Source organism: Dermacentor variabilis, chromosome 6 (genome assembly GCF_050947875.1).
Source record: "Dermacentor variabilis isolate Ectoservices chromosome 6, ASM5094787v1, whole genome shotgun sequence".
NCBI classification, from domain to species: domain Eukaryota; kingdom Metazoa; phylum Arthropoda; class Arachnida; order Ixodida; family Ixodidae; genus Dermacentor; species Dermacentor variabilis.
The window spans coordinates 138,417,202-138,439,429 of NC_134573.1; the positions used below are offsets into that span (position 1 = coordinate 138,417,202).

The 22,228-nt window shown below is 49.7% G+C and overlaps 2 protein-coding genes across 2 annotated transcripts; both read left to right on the plus strand.

The window, feature by feature from the left end:
* The first annotated feature begins 10,063 nt into the window (after nucleotides 1-10,063).
* LOC142584378 (juvenile hormone acid O-methyltransferase-like) lies at nucleotides 10,064-15,766 on the plus strand. Its single transcript, XM_075694528.1, has 3 exons — nucleotides 10,064-10,805; nucleotides 13,277-13,442; nucleotides 15,260-15,766. Exons 1-3 carry the CDS (start codon nucleotides 10,200-10,202, stop codon nucleotides 15,430-15,432), a joined length of 945 nt encoding a protein of 314 aa, XP_075550643.1. The 5' UTR covers nucleotides 10,064-10,199; the 3' UTR covers nucleotides 15,433-15,766.
* Nucleotides 15,767-16,077: 311 nt separating this feature from the next.
* LOC142586307 (serine/threonine-protein kinase STK11-like) lies at nucleotides 16,078-16,616 on the plus strand. The gene is made up of 2 exons (XM_075697551.1): nucleotides 16,078-16,104; nucleotides 16,155-16,616. Exons 1-2 carry the CDS (start codon nucleotides 16,078-16,080, stop codon nucleotides 16,614-16,616), a joined length of 489 nt encoding a protein of 162 aa, XP_075553666.1.
* The last annotated feature ends 5,612 nt before the right edge of the window (nucleotides 16,617-22,228 follow it).

The following is a 22,228-nucleotide window of genomic DNA, read 5'->3' on the forward strand; positions in this document are numbered from 1 at the left end:
AAGAACGCAGCAAATGAAGTAGCCCCCGCGATAAAAGGCTAATCGATGAGCATCACTGAGCCCGAAACTGAAGAGCATATTAAAGGTGAACGAATAAGAAGTGGTTTGAAATTGAGGGCTCGTTGCGGTAACACACTTTCCTGCAGAGACATGTTTTTCGTCAAGCAGGACCGGACACTTGAGAGAAGGATGGAGCCGCATTCCACGACAAACAATCATTCCTTCCACCTGATCTTCCGCTTGCGTTGCTCCCGGCCGAAATCTCAGAAATGCACGTCTCTGTGCGCTAATTAAAATATTATTCGAAAGGATGGGTAGAATTTTTGCAAAGTATAATCAGACTTTCAGAATTTTCAGGACTACTGTAGTAGAGTAAATGCGGTTGAAAAGTGAAATCACATGTAAGCATGAGACCGATAGGTGCATATACTAAAATTGTAACGACCATCTTGTTTTTGCTTGCTTGTTTCTTCCTAATTGATAATTAATAATTGCGTTCACCCGAAGCGACGGGGGGTGGGGGGGATGCCACCGGATAATTAATTTTGACCTCCTGAGGATTTGTACCCAAGGCACGATAAGCGGGTGTTCTTATAGCGAAGCTGTCTATGGCTAGGATCCCGAGATTTTTTTCGTGCCGTAACGTCGACAGAAAGCTATCATCATCTATGGCTCATACCCCCAATTGCAATGTCTCATACCCCCGTAAGGCAGAGGCTACAAGAACTCAGCAAAGTGAAGCGAACAGTGCGTACATTCTTTGGAATCACGCACACAACATACAGAACAGCACATGTTTCTATAAAGAACAGGCTCAAAGCAAGCATCCGAAACACATACTTGACGATAAGGCGCTCCTGCCCCTACATGCAATGCGAAGCACGTAGAGCTCCCCGCATACGTTTCCCGGTAAAGATTACTGTTGCGCAAGCTGCAGTGGCGACGGCAGCTTGACTGTAGCATACGAGGCAGGCAGTGACGTAACTACACTTTCGTACCTAAAAGAAGAACCCGCCTAACAACTGATTTGTGTTGTGACAGTGCTATGGGAAGGCTACGTATGGTGAGGACACCTGAAGAGCAGCGTGCATACGAGGCGCGGCGAATTTCTTTTCTCTCTGGTCCACTCTCTTTAGATGCACGAAGTAGCCGTGCAAGCCAAGTCGCAGGCTGTCGAAATGCCTTAGGCTAATACTCAGGTAAAGCACATGCGAATGTCGCCACGTGAATGATTTCAACCTACGTCGCAATGGGTACCCGTTCCTGTCGTCGTTTACCGCTTCGCCGTCCAACCAGCTTCAAAGCGTGAATTGGAGACCATACCTTTTTTTTTTTTTTTTTGCATTTCGCCCTTGACGAAATGTGGCCGCCGTGGCCGGGATTTCATCCCGCGATCTCGAATTTAGCAGCCCAAAGCCGATGCCACTACGCTATACCACGGTGGGCAAGGATAAATATACATTCTGTGAGATGTTACAGAAAGAAAACTGCGGATTAGATAAGTAAGTTGCGACTTTATCTTCTTTGAGATATATGCGCAACCCCATTTCTCAATCATAGTGATGCATCTTGTGAAGTTGGAAATACGCAGGCTTTCGCACTCTCAGATTCAGCGTGCCTGAGCAGGCTAGATTTGTTTAGTTTAGATCTCTAGCTTTATAAAGCCTTTTCTACCCAGCTGCTTGGCCATGGTATATGCTGTTTCCTTTCTTCTTTTTTCCAAGAAGGTTCAGCGTTTTACTGTTTGAAAACATTTGATTTAGACAATCTTTCTGCATAAGCTTTATTTTCGTTTCGTTTGTTTGTCGTTAAGGTGAGCTTTCATTGGGGTGAGTGTACTAAGTTTAGAGAACTTAGTCCACTTAGTTTCTGAACAGTCGTATTATCGGTTTCTACAATTCATTAGACAACATCCAATCGCCTACCCTCCGGACTTGTTGACAGCGTGGTTCTTAAGATGGCTGTTAAACAAACAGTTTCTAAATCTATTTTCTCTTAAGTTCAGTGTATATATAAATCAATGTTTATGCCCCCGGGGAGGGTAAAGTGGCTCTGCTAACGGCTTCTTGCTTTTCAGGCTCCGAGATTCGTTCTGACGTCACCGCCTGATTACTAACTGACTCTGAGATAACAACTTTTACTACAACTCTTCTCGCGAACGAAATGACGCGTTGCCACTTGCGAGATTTGAGCCAATTTCCTTTCCCTCTACATTTGCGGTGCTGCTTTTACGAAACACTTCGGCGGCTATGAATCCTATCAGGTATACTGTGTAAACTACGTGACGTTATCGCTGCGACACCATTGCCGTCGTTGCTATCGACGTTTTCCAACAGCCACCCTAATCTCTGCGCATCCTCTATTTTGTGTGTCTAAGGGTGTGTGTGTGTGGGTGGGGAGAGAATGGGGGGGGGGGAGGAGTCCGTGCGCCAACGCTTGGACGTGTACGTGTGCGAGTGTGATGTCGCCCGACTGCGCAGGCAGACATCATGTGAGAGAAAATGGAGAGACATTTATCCAGTAATTAAACTAGAGGGGAAGCACGAAGACATATTCATTTTACGCCAATCTTGCATGCGTCACATGGGGGGTTGGACCACGAATCACGCTTTGCCGTGTGGTGTGCGTAACGAGGTAAATTCAACGAGTAATTCGACGGCAGTTATTAAAGTGAAGCTTTAATTGCCTCTGCCGATCTACCGATTTTCGGCGTCTTCCAGAAGAACGATAGCGAAATCTACTTATCTTTCTACTGATCTACTAAATTTCTACGAATTCTACTGATCTAAATCTACTTTTTTTTTTGACGTAAAGGAAAATAAAGATATTGACCATTGAACAATACTGACTTGTCAAAATGTATTTTGCCTCTACAGCCTTTAGTGGAACGCCACAGGTGACTGGGGCCTTACATGTACGTAACAAATTACGTGTAATTAATTACTTGGAATCAATCTCATTTTCGGTAGTCTTGTAACTGATCGATAACTTTTTACTCAGTAGCGCTCACAGTCATTCAATTGCCTTGTTCAGTAATCTATTACATGTATTGCATGTAGCAACCATTTACTCTATCGACGAGACAACCTCTAACAGACGACGTAACCTTGAGCACTCATATGCCGGAATTTGGGACATCGATCACTGGCGCCATCTGACCGTGGCGGGTGCTGTGCAGTCGTGTCAATCATGCGTCAATCAATGGAAAACGAATGGCAAATATTGTCGACAGAGGAACGGCTCTTTATACATCCACATCTTTTCATTTACATAATGTGTATGTCTTCCTTTCTCTATGTGCAAAATTTGGTTTTAGTGAATAAACTTTCTTAGTTCAATGGTCACATATTTGTACCATTGTGAACTGCATAGCGAAGTTTAGAAATTCATACCAGAGAAATGTACCTTGATCAGCCCAAAGAACTGGATAGACGTAATAACTATGACTTACTGTTCGTGTGTGCGAAGTTTTTATTATTGCCCAAGGTTTCCAATTTACCTTTGTGAAGTTGCACTGCAGTGAAGTCACATTACGGGGCATGTGCCTTTATGAGAACAGACGCCCCAAAACACATGACATTTCCAGCGTTTTTATGTAAAGTAGAATTTGTGAAAGGGGGAAAAAATATCGCAAAATTCACTATGGGGAAGCTTCTTTCAAGTGAGATTTGTTTCCTTCAACATCCACCCAACCGCAATGCATTCGCGTAATGCAGTGAAAGCAACACATCAAATAGAGCAGCGAACGAATAAGGTGGAACACGTTTCTCTGCAAATCATGAGGTGAATAAAAGAGCAGTTTCCACAAGTCACAAAAGCGATGCAATGTCCCCTACAACGGTGAAAGAAAATAAAATGTTTTAGTTATTCATATTGCGGAACATGCGAAGTAACCCCGATGTCTCAAATTCCTCGGTATGGGAATTTCGTGGAAGCTTCCTACGCAGAATAATCGCGGTTTTGCCACGCATCCACCTCGCGGATGCGCGTTTTGGTATAGAAAAAAAAAAATGGCACAACCTTGTTATGGTTTGTAACCTTGCGTGATTGGTCATAATCGCTCTTTCATCAGCAAAAAGTGCCATTCGGACCAATCACGCAAGGACAAGTGAGCGGTTCGCTTTCCGAACCGTTGCAGGATTGTGCCCTATAATGCGCTCAGCATATTTTGTTTCCTCCTCTCAACGGTAGGTCGCGCGGCGTGCACTGACGAAACCCGCGTTCTGCGCCTCGCGATCGGTTTAGTAGCGGAACGTGATTTCTGCTGACGTCGCTCGCATTTCTTCGGTTTAAGTCTAAATGGTTACCGCACCGTAGGAGCTCCACCGGATGTTGGCCCGATGAATTGAACCGGTGCTCCTAGAGCTCGGTATAGCGGCGGGCGGGCATTTGTTGCGTTGATTCCAGATAATTACCTGCGGGCACTTTTTTTTATCTTCTTTTAACTCTACATCAGCCCTGTCGGGAGTGCCTTCTCCAAGCCCCAGCAACAACGGAGAGTTGCACTTCGTAGAGGACACGGACGCTATACTATCGACGCGGTTGAGTAACTGCATTCCGTGCGCTCCAAGGTGTTCGTATACACTACAACGTCGCACTTCCCTCCAGCGCGCACATCGAGTGAGTTTTAAGTGTTCCTGTTGGTGTCTACGCGAGCAACGAAGATGACCAAGGAAAACTGTGAAAATTGGATTGGATTGGAGCCAACTTTATTTATGCCTGCAGTTGGGCGCTCGCGCGCCCCGACGAGGGCCTACGTCATCCTCGAAGTCGCCGTTACTCGGTGCGGGTCTCCGCTCGCCGTTGCCGGCTCGCTGGGTCCGTGCCTTTCGAGCGCCTCGAGGACCTGCTGGACGGCCCAGAGCTGATCGTCTCGGTCGTAGCTCTTCGCGGCTGCCTCGAGCCGCCGTGGGAGCGTTCTTGATTTTGCTTCTGCTGGATATTTAACGCAGTCCCACAAGATGTGCGTGTAGTCTGCGGTCTCCTTCCGGCAGACTCTGCACTTATCGGTCGGATATGTCTCAGGGTACATGCGATATATCAGTCTCGGGCTCGGTAGCGATCCGATCTGGAGCTGTCTCAGTACTACCGCCTCCGCTCGACTCAGCCTCGGGTGCGGGGGTGGGAGAGTCCTGCGAGCCAGGCGGTAGGCCTTCGTGATTTCATTGTAATCCGTCATGCGGTCCTTGGTTCCGAAACACGCCGGACGATCTGTCGCCGGGGCGCGGTTGGTTAGCGCTCGCGCCGCTGCGTGTGCCGTCTCATTGTGGTTCTCATTGCGTTCCGACGCGTCGCCCGCGTGCGCCGGGAACCACTTGAGTCGTACTTTTCGTTCTTGTAGTTTGACCGCTCGCAGTACGCGCTCAGCCTCCCTGCAGATTTGGCCTTTGGCGAAGTTTCGCACCGCCTGTCTCGAGTCACTCGGCACCGTGTGGCAGTCTGCGTCGGCGATGGCCAGGGCGATGGCTACCTCCTGCGCTTGTTCCGTTCCGGTGCTTCTCACGCTCGCTGCCGTCCTCGTGTCGCCGGTTGACGCCTCTATGACGACCGCTGCGAAGGCGTTCCCTTGGTATTCGGCCGCGTCCACGTACCGCGCGTGTTCGTCGTTGGCATGCTGGTCGATGCGAGCCTTGGCCCTCGCCACTCTTCTTCCCTTGTTGAACTCGGGATTCATGTTCTTCGGTATGGGGTCGATTCTGGTCTGGCGTCGGACCTCTTCGGGGACGGGGAGCTTCATCTCCACCTCGTTCGAGCGTCTAATTCCCAGATCGTCCAGTATCTTCCTCCCGGCTTTGGTCATGGACAGCCGCTCCAGTTGAGAGGTCCGTTGCGCTTTGGTTATTTCTTCGAGCGGCCCAGCGCCGTGTTGTACGCTCTTCTGATGAGCACGTTGATCTTGCTACGTTCGTGTTGTAGCCATCTGTGGTAGGCTGCAACGTACGTGACGTGGCTGATGACGAAGGATTGGACGAGCCTAATTAGGCTCTCCTCTCTCATGCCAGCCTTCCGGTAAGTGAATCGTTTGAGTAGTCGAATCGCGTTGGCTGCTTTTGCCTTGAGACGGGTGATGGTTCCGCCGTTTCTTCCGTGCTTTTCGATGACCATGCCTAGGATCCTAATTTTGCCGACCTCGTGGATCACGTTGCCGGATTTGGTTATGATTCTGATTTTTTCGTTTTCGCGTTGTCTGGTCTTGCCTCTGCTGTTTTTGGTAGGTGGGAGTATGAGAAGCTCCGATTTTCTCGGCGAACATATCAGTCCGGTGCCTTCCAGCTGGTCTTCTATTGCGTCGACGGCGGCTTGCAGCGCGCCCTCGATGTGGGCGTCGCTGCCACCGGTCACCCACAGCGTGATATCGTCCGCGTAGATGGTGTGCCTGACGTCTTCGATGTGCCCGAGCTTTTCGGCCACTCCGATCATTACCAGGTTGAACAGCATCGGCGAAATGACCGATCCCTGCAGTGTGCCGGTGCTCCCGAGCTTCTTCTCTTGCGTCCGTAGGCCGCCTGCTCGTAACTCGACGGTCCTGTCTATGAGGAAGTCCTTGATGTAGTCGTAGGATCTTTCGCCCATGTTGAGCTTGGAGACTTGGGACAGAATCGCCGAGTGTTTCACCTTATCAAAAGGGCTCTGCAGGTTCAGCCCTATGATTGCTTTGTTGTCGCGGGTGCTGCCGCCATCATCAATGATTTGGTATTTGAGCTGCAGCATCGCGTCCTGCGTGCTGATGTGCTGTCTGAAGCCGATCAAAGTGGCCGGGTACAGCCCTTCTCGTTCCAGGTAGTCTTGCCACCTGTTGAGCAGGACGTGCTCCAGCACCTTGCCCACGCAGGACGTGAGCGAGATGGGCCGGAGGTTATCCGTGTCCGGCGGCTTCACCGGCTTGGGGATCAGGATGGGCTTGGCTGTCTTCCACAGCTTTGGCAGCGCGCCCGCTCTCCAGCACTTGATGAAGTATTTTGCGAGGTTTTCAATCGAGCCGTCGTCGACGTTCTTGAGCGCCTTGTTCGTGACGAGGTCGGGTCGGCTGCCGACCGGCTGTTGAGGTCGTGCAGGGCCGCGCGTACCTCCTCGACGTCGATGTCACGATCGAGTTTCGCGTTAGGCAGGCCGCTGTACAGTGCGTGTTGTTCGGTGGGTGTAGTCGGCAGGTATTTGTCGTTAATGCGCCTGGTGGCTTCGTGAAAAATGTTTTCTTAGTGAAGATAAAGAGCGTGTGAAGGGCTTCAGAGGACGCACTGTAAGAGCCAGGCCAGCTCGTTCGATTTAATAAATTTGTGCGACGTTAACAAAACTGGAAGGAAAGTAAAGTACCTGTTTAGTTATTGCTCAGTTGCTTTCGTGGGGCAGTAATTGGTCACTGTAGCCAAATCAACTTTTGAATAAATTAATTGTAATTGTAATCGGTTGTATGTTTTTTTCTTTTTTGAACTGTGCACAGGTCTCGCCGGGACTGATAAGATATTCATGAGAGTTAATGTTGCAGAAAGGGAACAGAGAAAGAGAGAGAAACGAAAAGGGAAAGGTAAGGATTTTAACCAAGGGCGTGCCCGGTTGGCTACCCTACACTTGAAGAAGGGAAATGGGGAAGAATATATTAGAAGAAAAGAGAAGAAAAATAATATGGAGACAGTCATTGTGAACCCATTCGCAGAGGAATATCCGCTGTCACAGATAGGGAGCAGGATGTGTAGTCCATATGATATAGGACGATACAAGTCTGTATTACGTCAATCGATGAAGAACTAAAAAAAACAACAAGAAAGTGAAGCCAGTTCCACGCAGTGAAAGCTGTCAAAACAGTGAAGCTGGCGGTCGTTTTCCCAAGTCTGAACTCGTGCTTAGCGCGATTTTCATGAAATTCTTTTGTCTCGTTGTCGTCGTTTTGCTAGATTCGAGCCTTGGTTCCAGATTGCGCACACTCTTCAGTTGCGCGAGGTTGCGATCAAACCGCAGTATATCACACACCTTGCATCTGCGGCCGCACTCACGGTCAAACAGTTCTCTCTAGAACCGTCCATCGGCACCTTCAGTGGGATGAATCTCTCTGCGTCGACGTCTCCAGGCTCGGCCTCCTACTCTCGAATTTGGGGGTTAGCTTGCCTCTGCTGGCGCTTGGCTTGTGTTTGCCTTCTCTCGAAAGGGGGGCTTGGCTTGCCTCCACAGGCGCTTGGCTTGCGCTTCACGTTCTCGAAGCTAGGGATTTGCGCGCCGTCGGTGCTGCCCCTCTCGTGCGAGCTCCGACATTTATTGTGCAGTTGTTCATCATCTGCATATTATCATCATCACCTGTGTGCCCTTCATCTTCATCGCGGCATCATCAGCGTGGACTGTGCCGAGGGTCCTTCGCCGTGTCTCTCGGGCAAGAGAAGGGCAAGCAGAAGGACAGACTAGAAGTTGGTCAGGAGCTCCGGAACCTGCTTCCCCCTGCGTGACACCGGATAACGGACGGCGAAGGCTCGACTTAGAACAGCTCCGCTGTCAAAAGAGCAGTTCTGCCTCTATGTGCCTACGGGATCAGGTTCGTATACCCGTGCACGATAATAATGACGGCGCGCTTTACGCCTTACGATGTTGTGATGTTGCTTCGTCTTCATAGCACATTGGGAAAGAAAAGAAATGCGGTTGTTTATCTCACCGATGTCAATGTGCAGCTCATTCGCGTATATTTTCGCCGATATGATCCCGAAGTTTGGGGAAGATGTAAGTACTCGAGTTGCTCTAAAGATTTGAGCCACTTATGTGCGTGAAAGGGTTTTAGTTTCACGTCAGCCTGTATCAAGCTGCCACTTCTACTGTGACCTATAAGGGACTCTACATTGTTGTGTTTGAACTGTGCTATGTGTTAGACTGTAAACAAGACAGCCGTATTGGGCGCCGAAACGTCATAAGTTATTTTCTTTTGCTTTCCTTTCTCTTGACGAACGTGTACGTTCTTTCTTCAACTTTGCTGTGTGTGTACTGTACTTCGATTGGTGCCCTGTCAATGCAGATAATTAATAGAGAAAGACAAAAGGCAGAATTTAGAAGAAATGTGCACCGACGTGCGGCAGGGGCACTAAGAAATTGACATTCATTCAAGTATCCTTACGAGATTCGAATGCAAAGCCGTAATGACTTCTCTAATTGATTGGCTACGTCCGCCACAAGTGACAGCATACACTGCCACGTGTCCGTCACAACCATACCTTATTCCAGCGTAATCCACATTGCTCTGAATCGTACCAACCCCTTAATCCACCTTGCTCTAATTTGTATCAACCTTATTCCACCTTAACCCGCTTCATTCCGCCTTAATCCACTTTAATTCAATTTACTTCACTTCAAGTCACCTTACTCTAACTTGTCCTAACTTTTATCCTGTATTACTACTGACGTCGTACAAGGCGCTGATGACGTGGCTGATGACGATTATTTTTGTTACCACTCGTTGCGGAAAACGCCGGTTTTTCTACCTCATGGGACATATAATGCTTCCGAAAGCTTCGCTTCAAGAATACCATACGTATCCATGCATACTGGGACGACGTCACGCAAGCTGCCAAAAAGCATGCCGCCTGCTTCGCCCTCACAGAATGGGATAGGCACGTACCTCGGCTGTAGCAATTGCCAGGCGATAAACAACATCCCCACCTTATCGTTAAAGTTTGTATCTCTTTGTTTCTCCCTTCACCTCGGTACACAGAATTGCACTTCTTTATTGTGTCACTTCGTTCCTTCTTCGAGCGCTTGCGCTTCGGAGGGACTGTCAACTTATTTCTCTCATTGCTTGATAAGAGAATTCGATGACCTGCCGGAGTTCGCAAAAAGAAAGAAACGCTCACGAATTGGGGACAGGCACGTGGGCACACAAACAAACATGGGTGAGCAGCTGAGCCGACGAAATGGGAATCTGGCGGCGAAGGAAGTAGATAAACCACACATGACCACCGCAGCAGACAGCGCTGCTATCGCCGCCCGCTGAATCAGCGTCGACGAACAATAAAAGAGGCTTGAAATCGACGCAAAGATGTATAAGCGGCCATAGCAGCGCAAACGCCACCAGACGGTGCAGGCGAGTGACGTCATCTAAAGCGAGCATAAACAAGGTGCTGTTTCTTGCCATAGATAGGCGAGTCGCCAAACGTATTGCCAAACAACCTCGCACTCGGCGTTCCTCCGGATTTCGCTTCTTTTTGCGACCGCTTCTCGAATACGCTATGAACGGCCTAATGGTAACGGCTCGACTCTGGAGGCTCTCGTCTACGCGAGTCGTGGCCGTCGCGCTGTCGACCGGGACCAGTAGCAGCGGCTCTGGCAGCGAACGCGACCCGGAGACGTTCCTGTGGCTCAGGAAGCACAACTACCGGGACAACCTCGGCGCCCTGGACAGCGTCCGGTTCAGGCGGCCGGCCACCGAAGACTTCCAGTACCTGGACGTCGGATGCGGACCCGGCAACTTCACGGCGGAAGCCCTCGTGCCTCGGCTGCGTCCTTGCCGCCGCCTGGTGGCCACTGACAAGTCGGCGTCCATGGTGGCCTACGCCTGCAAACACTTCCGAGACCACCGGGAGGTCGCCTACGACGTCCTGGACATCGAATGCGGCCACAATGCCGAGCGCATCGTGGACAAGTACGGACCGTTCGACCGCGTGTACTCGTTCATGACCTTCCACTACGTGCGAGACCTGGAGCAGGCATACCGCAACGTGTTCTTGTGCTTGAAGGACGGCGGCGAGTGCCTCACGGTGTCGTTCGTGGGTTGCGCGATCACGGACGTGTGGTACCGGCTTTGGAACACCGAAGAGTGGAAGACCTTCGTGCCCGTGAGTACTTCTTTTTTTTTTGTTTGCACGAATTGCTTAGTTGTTCGTACCACCACTAGATGGCGCACGCCTCCGCGTAGACGTAAGGTGCCTCGATTCCAGGCGCCGTTCAGGGTGGAGACAACCCCGCCGGCGCCGCCATATTGAATCACACGAGCTCACACTCAGCCACTACAGTCACTACGGTGCACCTAGTGACAGAATAGCGGGAACTTGACAGGTTTAAGCTTCGCCACGTTGCACGGTTGGAACTCCCCATGTTGCATGACATGCCAAGCACGCGCAATGAAATATCTGCACATGGAAAACAAAAGTCTCTAAACTTCTCCCCATTCACAAAAGCGCCCGTGAAGTGACCAGCGATTACCTGCTTCCAGCGCTTGTTTAGGCCACCAATCAACGTGGTTTGCTGCTTGGTCAGTTTCAGCGAGTGTCGTCTTGCCAGGAAACCCGTCACCACTTCGTCCTAGCTCGACACCCTTACGAATCTCCATTTCGTCCAGAAATAAAACGCAATCTTTTTCGATGTCAGACATCTCGGCCGCTTTTACATTCATCATGCTTATGATCTCAGTCAAAACGCCGGCCTTAAATGACAGCTGCTGTAATCGTCTGCAAAGCCTTCTGCGTGACGGAAGAGGGTTGCCGTGTTCTCAAAGCAAGTCGTATCCAAGCAGCAGAGCCACAGTTAAACTTGAGCTGCAATGCTTTCTTTATAGTTTTTTTGCACTCCGTGCACCCGCCGTGGCTGCTCAGTGGCTATGGTGTTGGGCTGCTGAGCCCGAGGTCACGGGATCGAATCCCGGCCACGGCGGCCGCATTTCTATGGAGGCGAAAATCAAAAACACCCGTGCACTTGGATTTAAGTGCACGTTAAAGAACCCCAGGTGGTCAAAATTTCCGGAGTCTTCCACTACGGCGTGCCTCATAATCAGAAAGTGGTTTTGGCACGTAAAAACCACATAATTTTTAATTAATTTTAATGCACTGCAAGCACTGCCTTTTAGGCTTTTTCTTTCCAAGGCAGCCTTCTGATCCTCGTTCAAACACTTTAGGTTTTTGGTCAGCGTAGCAAGGCTACGCTGACCAAAAACAAAACGAGAACAAGGTGAAGACAAGTCCACTTGTCGAAACGTTGGCTCCTGCTATGCTTTAACCTTGTTCTCCTTTTGCTCACCGTCTTGAATTTTCATCTCCCGTATTCCCTAGTGTTTTCCCAGCAAAGTATAATGTAACACCTGAGATCCGCAAGACATCTGCTGAGAAATCGGAGAAAATCGCAATGCTTTGCTTGCCACGTACACAACAGCCGCTCTTCCAAGACGAGGCACTGCGTTCTTTAGTCCCAAATAACCAGTACCAAAAGAAAAAAAAACACAAGATGCACACACTATGTGTGCTTCTCGTGAAAAAGTAAAAAAGGTGGTCTACGAGACGATTCGTAGCTAATGTAAGAGTATTTCGCGGCTGAGCATCTTCGTCAGTCCTTCAAATCAGGGTACTACTCGCATAGACTGCGCCGATCAAAACGAAAAAAGCCTATGCGACGTGCGCTCGCAAAGCATACGCTACTCAGACAGCATCGGTGCAGTGCTTAGTTCGTGAGCGAGAATCAGAGAATACCTTATTTAAATTACAAACACGGTGCGGTAGACTAAACTTTCTTGACACCTCTCAAATGTAAGAGCTATCCGTTGCCTTCCAGTGATACCGCTTTACTTGGGCTTCCCATCTCTTCCTTCGCTCTGGGTCCCGGGGGAAGCGAAAACAACGAAGCCCTTCACGCGTTGATCCGGCGCACTTGGGGAACACGACAGCCAGTCATGTCGACTCGATGCACTTGACCAGCTTGTCAGTCATGCGGCTGAACACTGTCCAGCAAGTAGAAGCGTCAGCGAAGCATCCGCGCGCACTGTGCCTCGAACTAAGCACTGGCACCAAGCAATCGCGACCGCTCGCTGTGATTCAAGATGGCGTCGCAGCGAGAAAGCGGCGGTGCGGGGGCGGTCAATAGATGGCGCCACCCTGAACGGCGGCGCTGGCATCGAGGCACCCTACGTAGCCGCGGCAGCGCTGGCCGGAAGGGGGGAAAGAAAAAAAGAAACAGAAAGCTCGCCTGCGCGCATCCATGGCATCGCATTATCCTTTCTACAATACCTAAAGAAAAGCCTTCTGCGTCACTTTGTGCGGACATTCGGTAAACGCAAACTCGTGTTCCGACTCCTCATGCACTTGCACAAAGCTTCGCTGTAGACAGATTCAAACGCTTTGGTTCTGCTGCAATTTTTTTTAAAACAGATCTCACGAGCAAATTGGCGCTCGTACACGCTGTCAGCAAAAATATCCACGCCTCCATTAACTCGCTTGACAAACTGCTTCTCGGGAAAGCTACCTTTACTATCATGAAAAGGGTCGTCGCTTCTTTCTTTAACACGGTGTTTCTTTGTTCGAGCTTTTTTTTTTCGTCGCAGAATCCGAAGCAGTTGTTCTCCGAGCGATTCTGCTACAGCACGCCCATACCGGAGGAGAGGATAGCGAGCGAAGAGCAGCAGGGGATCGCCGCCGCCGGAATGGAACTTGTGTCTTGCCGTATGCACCATGCCTTCTGGACGATGCCCGACTTGGACAGCTGGCTTGGTAAGCGCGGCCCACAAAGCTGCCACCGGACGAAAGTGTAGTATTCGCAGAGACCTTTCGTACGCTATATAGCACAACTTTTTTCTTTTCGTTGTCGTGTTTTACGTGACCTGTGCTTGTCACCGAAGCAGTGCCACTTCCACCATCGGGTCATGTCTTACGAACCTGTCTTGCCGCCGTCGAAACCCTTCCAGCTAACGGCTGTACAACAGTGGGCACAATGCACTAAGTATACGCGGAACGCGAACTGTACGGGTTAGGTACGCGCGCTCGCTTTCAGATGGCTTTGCGTGTCATGGCGGCATCAAGACCATCCGCATCGATTCACATTTGGTGCTGTGTTTTGTTCCTGGCAGCAATAGATAACATCAGTCTAGTTTGAGGATAAACATAACCGATGTTTTTTTTTCTTTAATTTAGAGCTTTAGCTGTCAGCTTCCACGCTGCTGTTGCCACGAAAGTGCTTGTATTAGTCTTATGCCAGACGGTTCCAGAGCATCTTTATCTTGGTCACGTGGGAACGCTATGCTCAACTTGCACAAGAGCATGCCTGTAGTTAACCCCGTAACAGAATTCGGCATGGCAGAATTTAGGAGTCGTGCAGAACGGCGCGTCATGGGCCCCTCTGCCTCCGAACGGCCTTGCCCATTCACATGTTTGTCATTTTACAGCTAATTTTTCGCTACAGATGCGTTGTATTCCCAACATTAACTCATTTAGCCTTCTCATTCTATACCGTTTCATGGTTTTTCAGCACAATACTAGCAATACTTCAGATTGTAAAACAACAACCAAAAATAACTGTAGTTCCCAACGTATCGTATAACGGTATACTTTGTTTTGATACCTCGAAATTCTCATTTGGGCGCAACGTATTGTAGCATGCTTGGAAAGGCCGGAAGAAGTGCTAAGTTGTGGACAGTTGAGCAGTTATAATTATTAGTTTAGAGTTCGCCTAACATTTAATTTTTGTGTTTATAGAGGTGCATATTGCTGTCCAAGAAATGATAGCAATCCCTCGCGAGCGTCGACCGACACGACAGCAGTCAGCGCCGTGTCGCACGTATGGCAGCTACGAAAGTCGCGACGGCGGGCGCGCGTGCGCGCAGTGCTTATGCTCTCGTCCGAGAATCGTGCGCCAGGCTTTTCCGGTAAGATCGACACGAGCCGTGCTGCTTATCGGCTATACCAGGACGCACAATAACGCGCACACGTGGCCTTGCGCGCGCACAATAGTCCAAATGAGCGGTGGTTAAGGGTAGATAGATGGACCCCCAAGGATCAGGGGCTCACGCCTGGTCCCCTCGAATAGCCTATCGAACGATGCTCGAACACCAGAACGCTCTGCGCGCATGCGCAGGCTCTCGCTACTTTCCTATATGGGTCTACTCAATGACACGGCGCTGACTGAAGTGCACGCAGGTCGACGTCCCTCTGAGATTAAAAATAAATAAGTAAGTAAACATAGGAAAGATGTGCTCCTCGTGGCCAGACATAAGATGAACGAGTTTTCTCGATGTGTAACTGTGTTTGGGCACTACGAAATTACTCACGGTGAGCGCAACAGCGTCGCCCAACGTCCAGGTCCAGTGGTGCAATTACGAGCACAGAGAAATATTTAATGCCAGAAAGGTTGAAAGGTCGGCCTGAGTGAAGTGCCTCTAGCCTGCTACTCGACGCTGGGGAAGGGGTTTGGGGAATAAGAGAGATAGGATGTGAAGAGCACAAATTAGTGGAGAACGTATGTAGCACACATCAGCGGATACATACAGTAGGGCCTTTGCGAGAAAGTCATGCGTGCGCTTATTTTCGTGCAGATTGCTACGTGCCGTTCTTCGGACTGGACGCCCGGGTGCCCGAAGAGAAGCGCAGCGCGTTCCTCGACGCCTGCCGGTCTCTGCTCCGGGAAGCGTCGAGCGCGACGCCCGAAGGAGTCGGTCTGAGGCACAGCGTCATCGTGGTCCACACGCAAAAGCCACGTCGTCGCTGACGTCGACGCTGACGTCGACGCGCGATATAGACTGTAGACGCCACTCGACGATTTCCGCATTCGGTCGCTTGCGGCGCTTCACGCGCCGCCAGACTGAGGTGCAAGAAGAAAAAAAAACGCATCGAATCAACGGTTTGGTCGTTCGCGAATTGCGGTTCACATGTACATCGAAGAGAGCTTTAGCGCCACTTGCTCACAGCGCTTGCTTCATATCTTCGGTGCGCTAGACGCATTACTTCTCCGTGATTCACCTCGTGTTCCTTGCTTTCTTTGTTTCCTCGATATTTATTATTTATATAAATTGATCTCGCGGAAAGCAATAAATTCGTCATGCGAACGCAATAAATTAGTGTTGTTTGTGGAGCATCGCCTGCGTTGGAAGAAACGCACGCTTTCGTGGCTCGGTCCTGCACACCAAATGTGATCAGGTTTGGAGTTTATGCGGAACCTCACGGTGACGGCGCAAATTCGCCATGAGTGTCCATTTTAACGTTCCTCTTGCCGTGATCTTCGCGCTGATAGCGCCCAAACGCGCGCCTTGGGACAAATCCCGAGACGCGCGCGCAACTACGAATGGACTCGGCGCTATATATAGTCGTCCATGAGACGTTTGTGATTGCCGCGAAACAGCTTGATGAAGTGATGATGAGCCTGAAGCCCTTTGGGCGACGGGTGCTTTTATTAGACCAAGATCGATCGGGTTTCGGCCCGTATTGCTCAAGCGGCGCAAACTGCGCAAGATCCCCAATGGCGAGCAGAACGTGCAAAGGGAGATCCAGCTCCTCCGTCAGCTGAGCCACCGCAATGTCATCCGCCTGGTGGAGGTGCTGCACAGCGAGCAGAAGCAGAAGATGTACATGGTTATTGAGTACTGCGTTGCTGTCCTCCAGGAACTGCTCGACAGCGCCAAGGAACACCGGCTGCCCCTGTGGCAGGCGCACGGCTACTTCTGCCAGCTGCTGGACGGCCTGGAGTACCTGCACAGTCAGGGCATTGTCCACAAGGACATCAAGCCAGGCAACCTATTGCTCACAAACTGCGAGACGCTCAAGATCTCCGACCTGGGCGTCGCTGAGGCACTGGATCGCTTTGCTGTGGACGACACTTGTCATACAAGCCAGGGTTCACCGGCCTTCCAGCCGCCTGAGATTGCCAATGGCCTGGACCCGTGCGGGATGCATTGATTTCCCCATTTGTCGCGCAGATTCTTACAGGATAGACTACCGCGTCATGTTTATGGCAAAAGGCTATAGAGATTCATGGGAATAGAGATTCACGGGAACTATAATGAAGCACGTGGCGCGATCCGCGACACTCGCGTTATAACTAAATTTATTTGATCTGTAAACTCCTCGTGCAAAAAAAAAAAGGGCGTGCTAGAAGAACACACCGCGAGTTGAAATCGCACGCTTGTATAGTTCAACGAAGAGCTTGCTAGAAAAGCCGAGCAATTTTAACGCGACATCGTCGAGGGCCCCGAATTGCAGAAAATCCGTCGTCTGCGTCCAGCGTCGGACGTCGTTCCAGCAAACAGATTTTCGAACCGCCTATACGCAGGGCTTCCATGTGTTGCATCGAAGTTACTGAACTAACTTAATTGCTCAAGCTAAAACACTTAAAGAAGTTGTAAAGTGCGACTTGCACACAACCTACAGTCACGATAGCGTTGTACAGTTTTTTTTTTTTTACTATACGAGGAAACATAATGCTGTTGGACGAAAACTAGATAAACCCCTTTTCCAGCGTTTCTGCCATTCACGGACCGCCCACGGCGTCCGCCATTTGCGCACGCCCGCGCGTAAATATCTCGGAGTCCACGAAACGGCTCGCCCGCTTCCTCGAAACCCTTCCAGATGGCGCTCGCCTCCGCCGCATCGCGGCCCATGCGAGAGGCCGGGTGTCTGCCGGAAAGTCTGCCTTCCTGCATAGTGTTCACCGCGAGCGTTTCCCGTTAAGAATTACGGTTACCTATGCTGAAGTTGCCGGGAAGCGTGAGAAGCAGTCAGGGCATTTTTGAATGCTATCGCGTTCCGCTTTTAAAGGCGAAGCTTAAGCGTCCTCCAAAATTTTCTGTCAAGCAGTTAACCGTTAGCTTTAGTGATACACAAGGTTGCCGGTGACAACAGGAGTCTGTTCATCAAAGCGCAGCCAGAATAACTTAGCGATGTGGCCTCTGCGTGCGCGTTTTGGAACCCATTGCGCCAAGCATTCAGAAACGCAAGCGTGGCCTGCGTGTAGATAAATGTCATCGAAAGAAGGCGCAGCTTCGGTCGTAAGGATGGCTGAACTGAAGCTGTGTTCTATTCGGCAGTGTCGTGACCAGTAGTTTTATGATCGTGAGAGTTTGTGAACCGTTCGAATAAACTATCTATCAACGCTGGTTTTGGGTTTCGCTGTCGTTCTTGCTCTTTGCTTCGCTGAATGTTTCTCTTTGTCCCATGTCGGAAGAAAGGAGTCGTGTCTTGCATACATATGTAAAAGTACAAGGGTGGAGGGGAGGGTGCTATATATGCATATATATATATTATTCCTATATGCACGCTATGGTTACGGTTGTGCAGTTATGGTTAGGCTAATATGTAGGCTGCGATCGGTACACAATCTTAATCCCGTAACGTTGTTCGAGGAAGCATGATTTGGTGCAAGTTTTTGCATGCTTGATTAAGCGTGACATTTTGTCGCGCATAGCAATCACGGTGCCTATGGTCGTGAATTCTGCGGCGCGTAATAACTTGAGAGTGTGATTTTCGGTCACATTTTTTTTACAAGTTTAACTTCTGCGTGGCAAAAAATAAAGAAAGAACAATTAAGGCTCGCGTGCTTAGACAGGCGCACGGTAAAGAACTCCCGGTGATCAAAATTAATCTGGAATCTAGGCGTGCCTCATAATCACTTCGCGGTTTTGGAACGTAAAATCTCAAAAGCTTGTTTATTTTTCTTTTAAGTCGTGTGTTTTGGTTATTCCCCGCGCATTTCGCCTGCCAAGCGTAAGCACAACTGCGATGTGCCCATCGCGAGGCGCGACTTGATTTTTTTACTCTGGTCCTGCAGTATAGGCGGATTATTCGCTCATTTTAGCAGCAGAGCCTCGGTGGAAAGCCCACTTTCCAAGCAGACACACACATGCACGCATCAGCTGTAAAGTCGTAGTCGTATATATATATATATATATATATATATATATATATATATATATATATATACATGCATGCGACATTGTGAGGCCCAGTTTCTTGCTTTTCGTTGTAGCCAAACTTCGTTCAACAGAGGGTGGTGGCACGGGCAACGGTGTCCGCGAGAGGGCGTCCCTTCCGGCGCCCAATACATCTCCGCACGCGCGTCATCCGTGTCTTCGACTGAGCACGCGCGGAATAATGCCAAGAGTGGGCGGGCTACAGTGGACGCTGACCACGGGCTGTAGGCGAAGGAGGAGGAGAAAGAAAAGGGAGAGGATAAGGCGCCATTTTTCACGGCGTCCTTCCGCCCCTCGGTCGGCGTCGTTAATAACCATATTCGGTCGACAGCGCGACCACACCGACGACGACTACGGTGCGGCATCGGCTCCACCACCGGCAGTGCACTTAGGCTAGCGCCTTATTGGCAGAACCGTGCAGTATATATGCATGCTGCAGCTCACTGGCTATATATATATATATATAACGTTCCGTTACTGAGCACGCGAGGTCGCCGGTTCGAGTCCCAGCCTCGGCGGCCGTCGCACTTCGGTGGGGGCTGAACGCAACAAACTATTATGTAGTTAGATTTAATAATAATAATATTTGGGGTTTTACGTGCCAAAACCACTTTCTGATTATGAGGCACGCCGTAGTGGAGGACTCCGGAAATTTTGACCACCTGGGGTTCTTTAACGTGCACCTAAATCTAAGCACACGGGTGTTTTCGCATTTCGCCCCCATCGAAATGCGGCCGCCGTGGCCGGGATTCGATCCCGCGACCTCGTGCTCAGCAGCCCAACACCATAGCGACTGAGCAACCACGGCGGGTCGTAGTTAGATTTAGATGCACGTTGAAGAACCCTGGGTAAACGTATTTAATTCTGCGCCCGTTGCTACAGCGTCCCTGATTAAACAAACAAAAGTAAAACAAACACATCATAACATGACAAAGTGACACGAATACTCAGTACACGAAATGTGACAATTGAGAAAGGAATACACGCCTATATATATATACAAAATGTCGCATACACTATATACATATGCCTGAAAGACAAAATGTGACAGGAGAGAACAATCGGCACATATCACTGCTTCAAATTGAAGATACAATAAGACATGAACTGTAATTGCCACCGGACAAGGTCATTTCAATTGCGAGCAGCATTGGGGAACGCGGCGCGCACATAAAACAAGGAAAGGCACAATTGTACGACGCCTGCGCGCTGTATTGCTTCCTTCTTTCCTGCCCGTCGTGTTTCCTAAACGCAGTATTATAACTAAATTCGAGGAGTTCGAAGCGTTCCTTAACTTAGCACCCCATTGCTACAGCAGCTCCAGAGCTTTACTGATGGGCTTTACTGAGTTACACTGAGTTTACTGAGTTAAAACATGAGCTTTACTGAAAGTTACGCATCAAGAAGGCATCGAAATTTGTGACATAAAACACATCGAATTAACGAAAAAAGAAAGAAGAAAGACTGATATCAGAAGCGTCAGTGCTAGGCTCGCCATGAACTCAACCGAAATTCTGGCACAGCTTCGCGAGATGGCAAGGATTGTTTGTAAATGTTTCTTCCTATACTGCTTCATTAATGAACTCGGAATAGGTGAACGCGGATGAATGTTTGTCTATGTCACACCTTTAATTCTGGGTGTTTTTTGAGGCAACATGAAAGGCGTTGCAGATGGAAGCTGCCAGCCAAAATGAACTTGAAGCTCTGCAATTATGTGCGAGCTCTTCTCTAATCGCGGCATAATTGTTTGCGTACTTGAATTATTTTCGAGCGTTTCTTTCATGTGACAAGCAGCAGTAGCAGTTGTGCGCCAACGTCTTGCGATTGTGTAAATAAAGTTCAAAACAAAGCGACGAAAAAGTGCTTCAAGCAACGATTGTTCGGAGAGGTCAGGCAATCTGCTAAACGATTTAGTTTTCTTCTTTTTTTTTTCCAGGTCGTGGGACACGTATAAAAGCAATTCAATTGGCTGGTGGTCATGCGCACGTCTTTCATGACGGACAATTCGACAGGCCGCAAGATCGATTGCGAATTCTTCTTGCATGCTCACAGCTCCGCTAATTCGAACGCCTGATTAAAACTTACGACGAACCTATAGGTTTCGTCACGCTGCACCATACTAGAGAGACTCGGGGTAGAACGTCGACAGGCGGCCGGCACAGCATGCGTGAGGACGGATAGGGAGTAAAGGATCGAGAACCCAAGGGGTATCGGCGAAACAACGACAGCAAAATCCCGGACAAACTAGAAGGCTTATAGCCGGCCACGGGCTCGCTCGCGTTGCCTCCTTTGAGCCCGGCGTGTCACTAGAGTTGTGCAGTGCAGCGGAGGCTATGTACCGACGCGCGGGAGAGAATGTAGCTCCACTTTCCGACAACGTTTATTTTTTGACTTCACAGTTTCGACTGCTCAAACTGCACGCAATTAGGAGCTCTTAAACGTTGCGCCGTGCGTTTTGTATCGTCGTCTGCTCGCCGCACCCTATCGCAGGCGACGTCCTGGCAGACGGATGTTTGTGCACACCGCGTACAGATACATATATATGATCGCTCGAGGTTGCGACTGAAAGACGCGAGACTGTAGCCTTCATATTGCTGCATGGTATTATCGAAACGGTCATCCTGGTCATCGTGGGCTCGTGCCTCACTCTTTCTTTTGAGATTCTTTCTCTATCTCTATCTCTTTTCTTTGCCTGCGTGCGTGTACTTCGGTCAGGCCGCAGTGCTCGCGAAGAATCCGCGGCTGGTCCCAATGTGGGGTGTTATGGGTCCGAACGGCGCGCGCCAGATCGAACGGGCCGGTCATCCATCATTTCCAGCTTCGCACAGACGCGAGACCTCCCGATTGTTTGTTGGATTCGTTTCGATTGGCTCTTGCCGACTTATTTTGTCGGCCTGCCGAGCCGGTTTCTCCTGCTCTCCCCATGGTTCCGAATGCGCCTTCGTCCAGCGACGATCGTACGGGTCATCCGTTTATTTGTTACATTTCTTTGCCATTTATATTTGTCTTCATTTCTGCTGTTATCCTGTAGCTCCGCGTTATGCCAAGGATTTCTCGCAGCCGCTTCGGCCGCACGCTGGTCCAAAGAGAATAAAGTCAGCAGCAAGAACATCAGCGGTCCCTGAGACTCTGAACTCAGCCATAGCGACAGAAGCAAGCTCTCAGAGCGGAAAAATACCATTTGCTTGTTAAAAACAAAATAATGCTATCTTCCGGAAAAAGAATAGTTCCTCGCGACGTACTCAAATCGTCTTCGTCGACTACAGTACTGATTACTGTGCCCTTCTAAACACACGAAAAGGCACTGCAACTCTCGGCATCTCTGTGGAGCACAAGATCCCGCGGAAATACCAAAAGTGAATGTCGCACGATAGCTCTGTAGTTAGCGCGTCTCACGCCCAACTACTTAACAGTTTCGTTTACATGAACTCTACGCTAGCGGGTCGAGTCAGAAAACAAGCTCAGCCACTTCGACCGCATCGCGTTTACACGCGTCTTGCCAAGCTGGTTGGGTGAGTCAACCCACCCATCGAAGACGGATCGACCGAACTCGTCTCGACTCGACGCCCGATCGACCCAACCCGCCAGTGTTTAGATGAACCC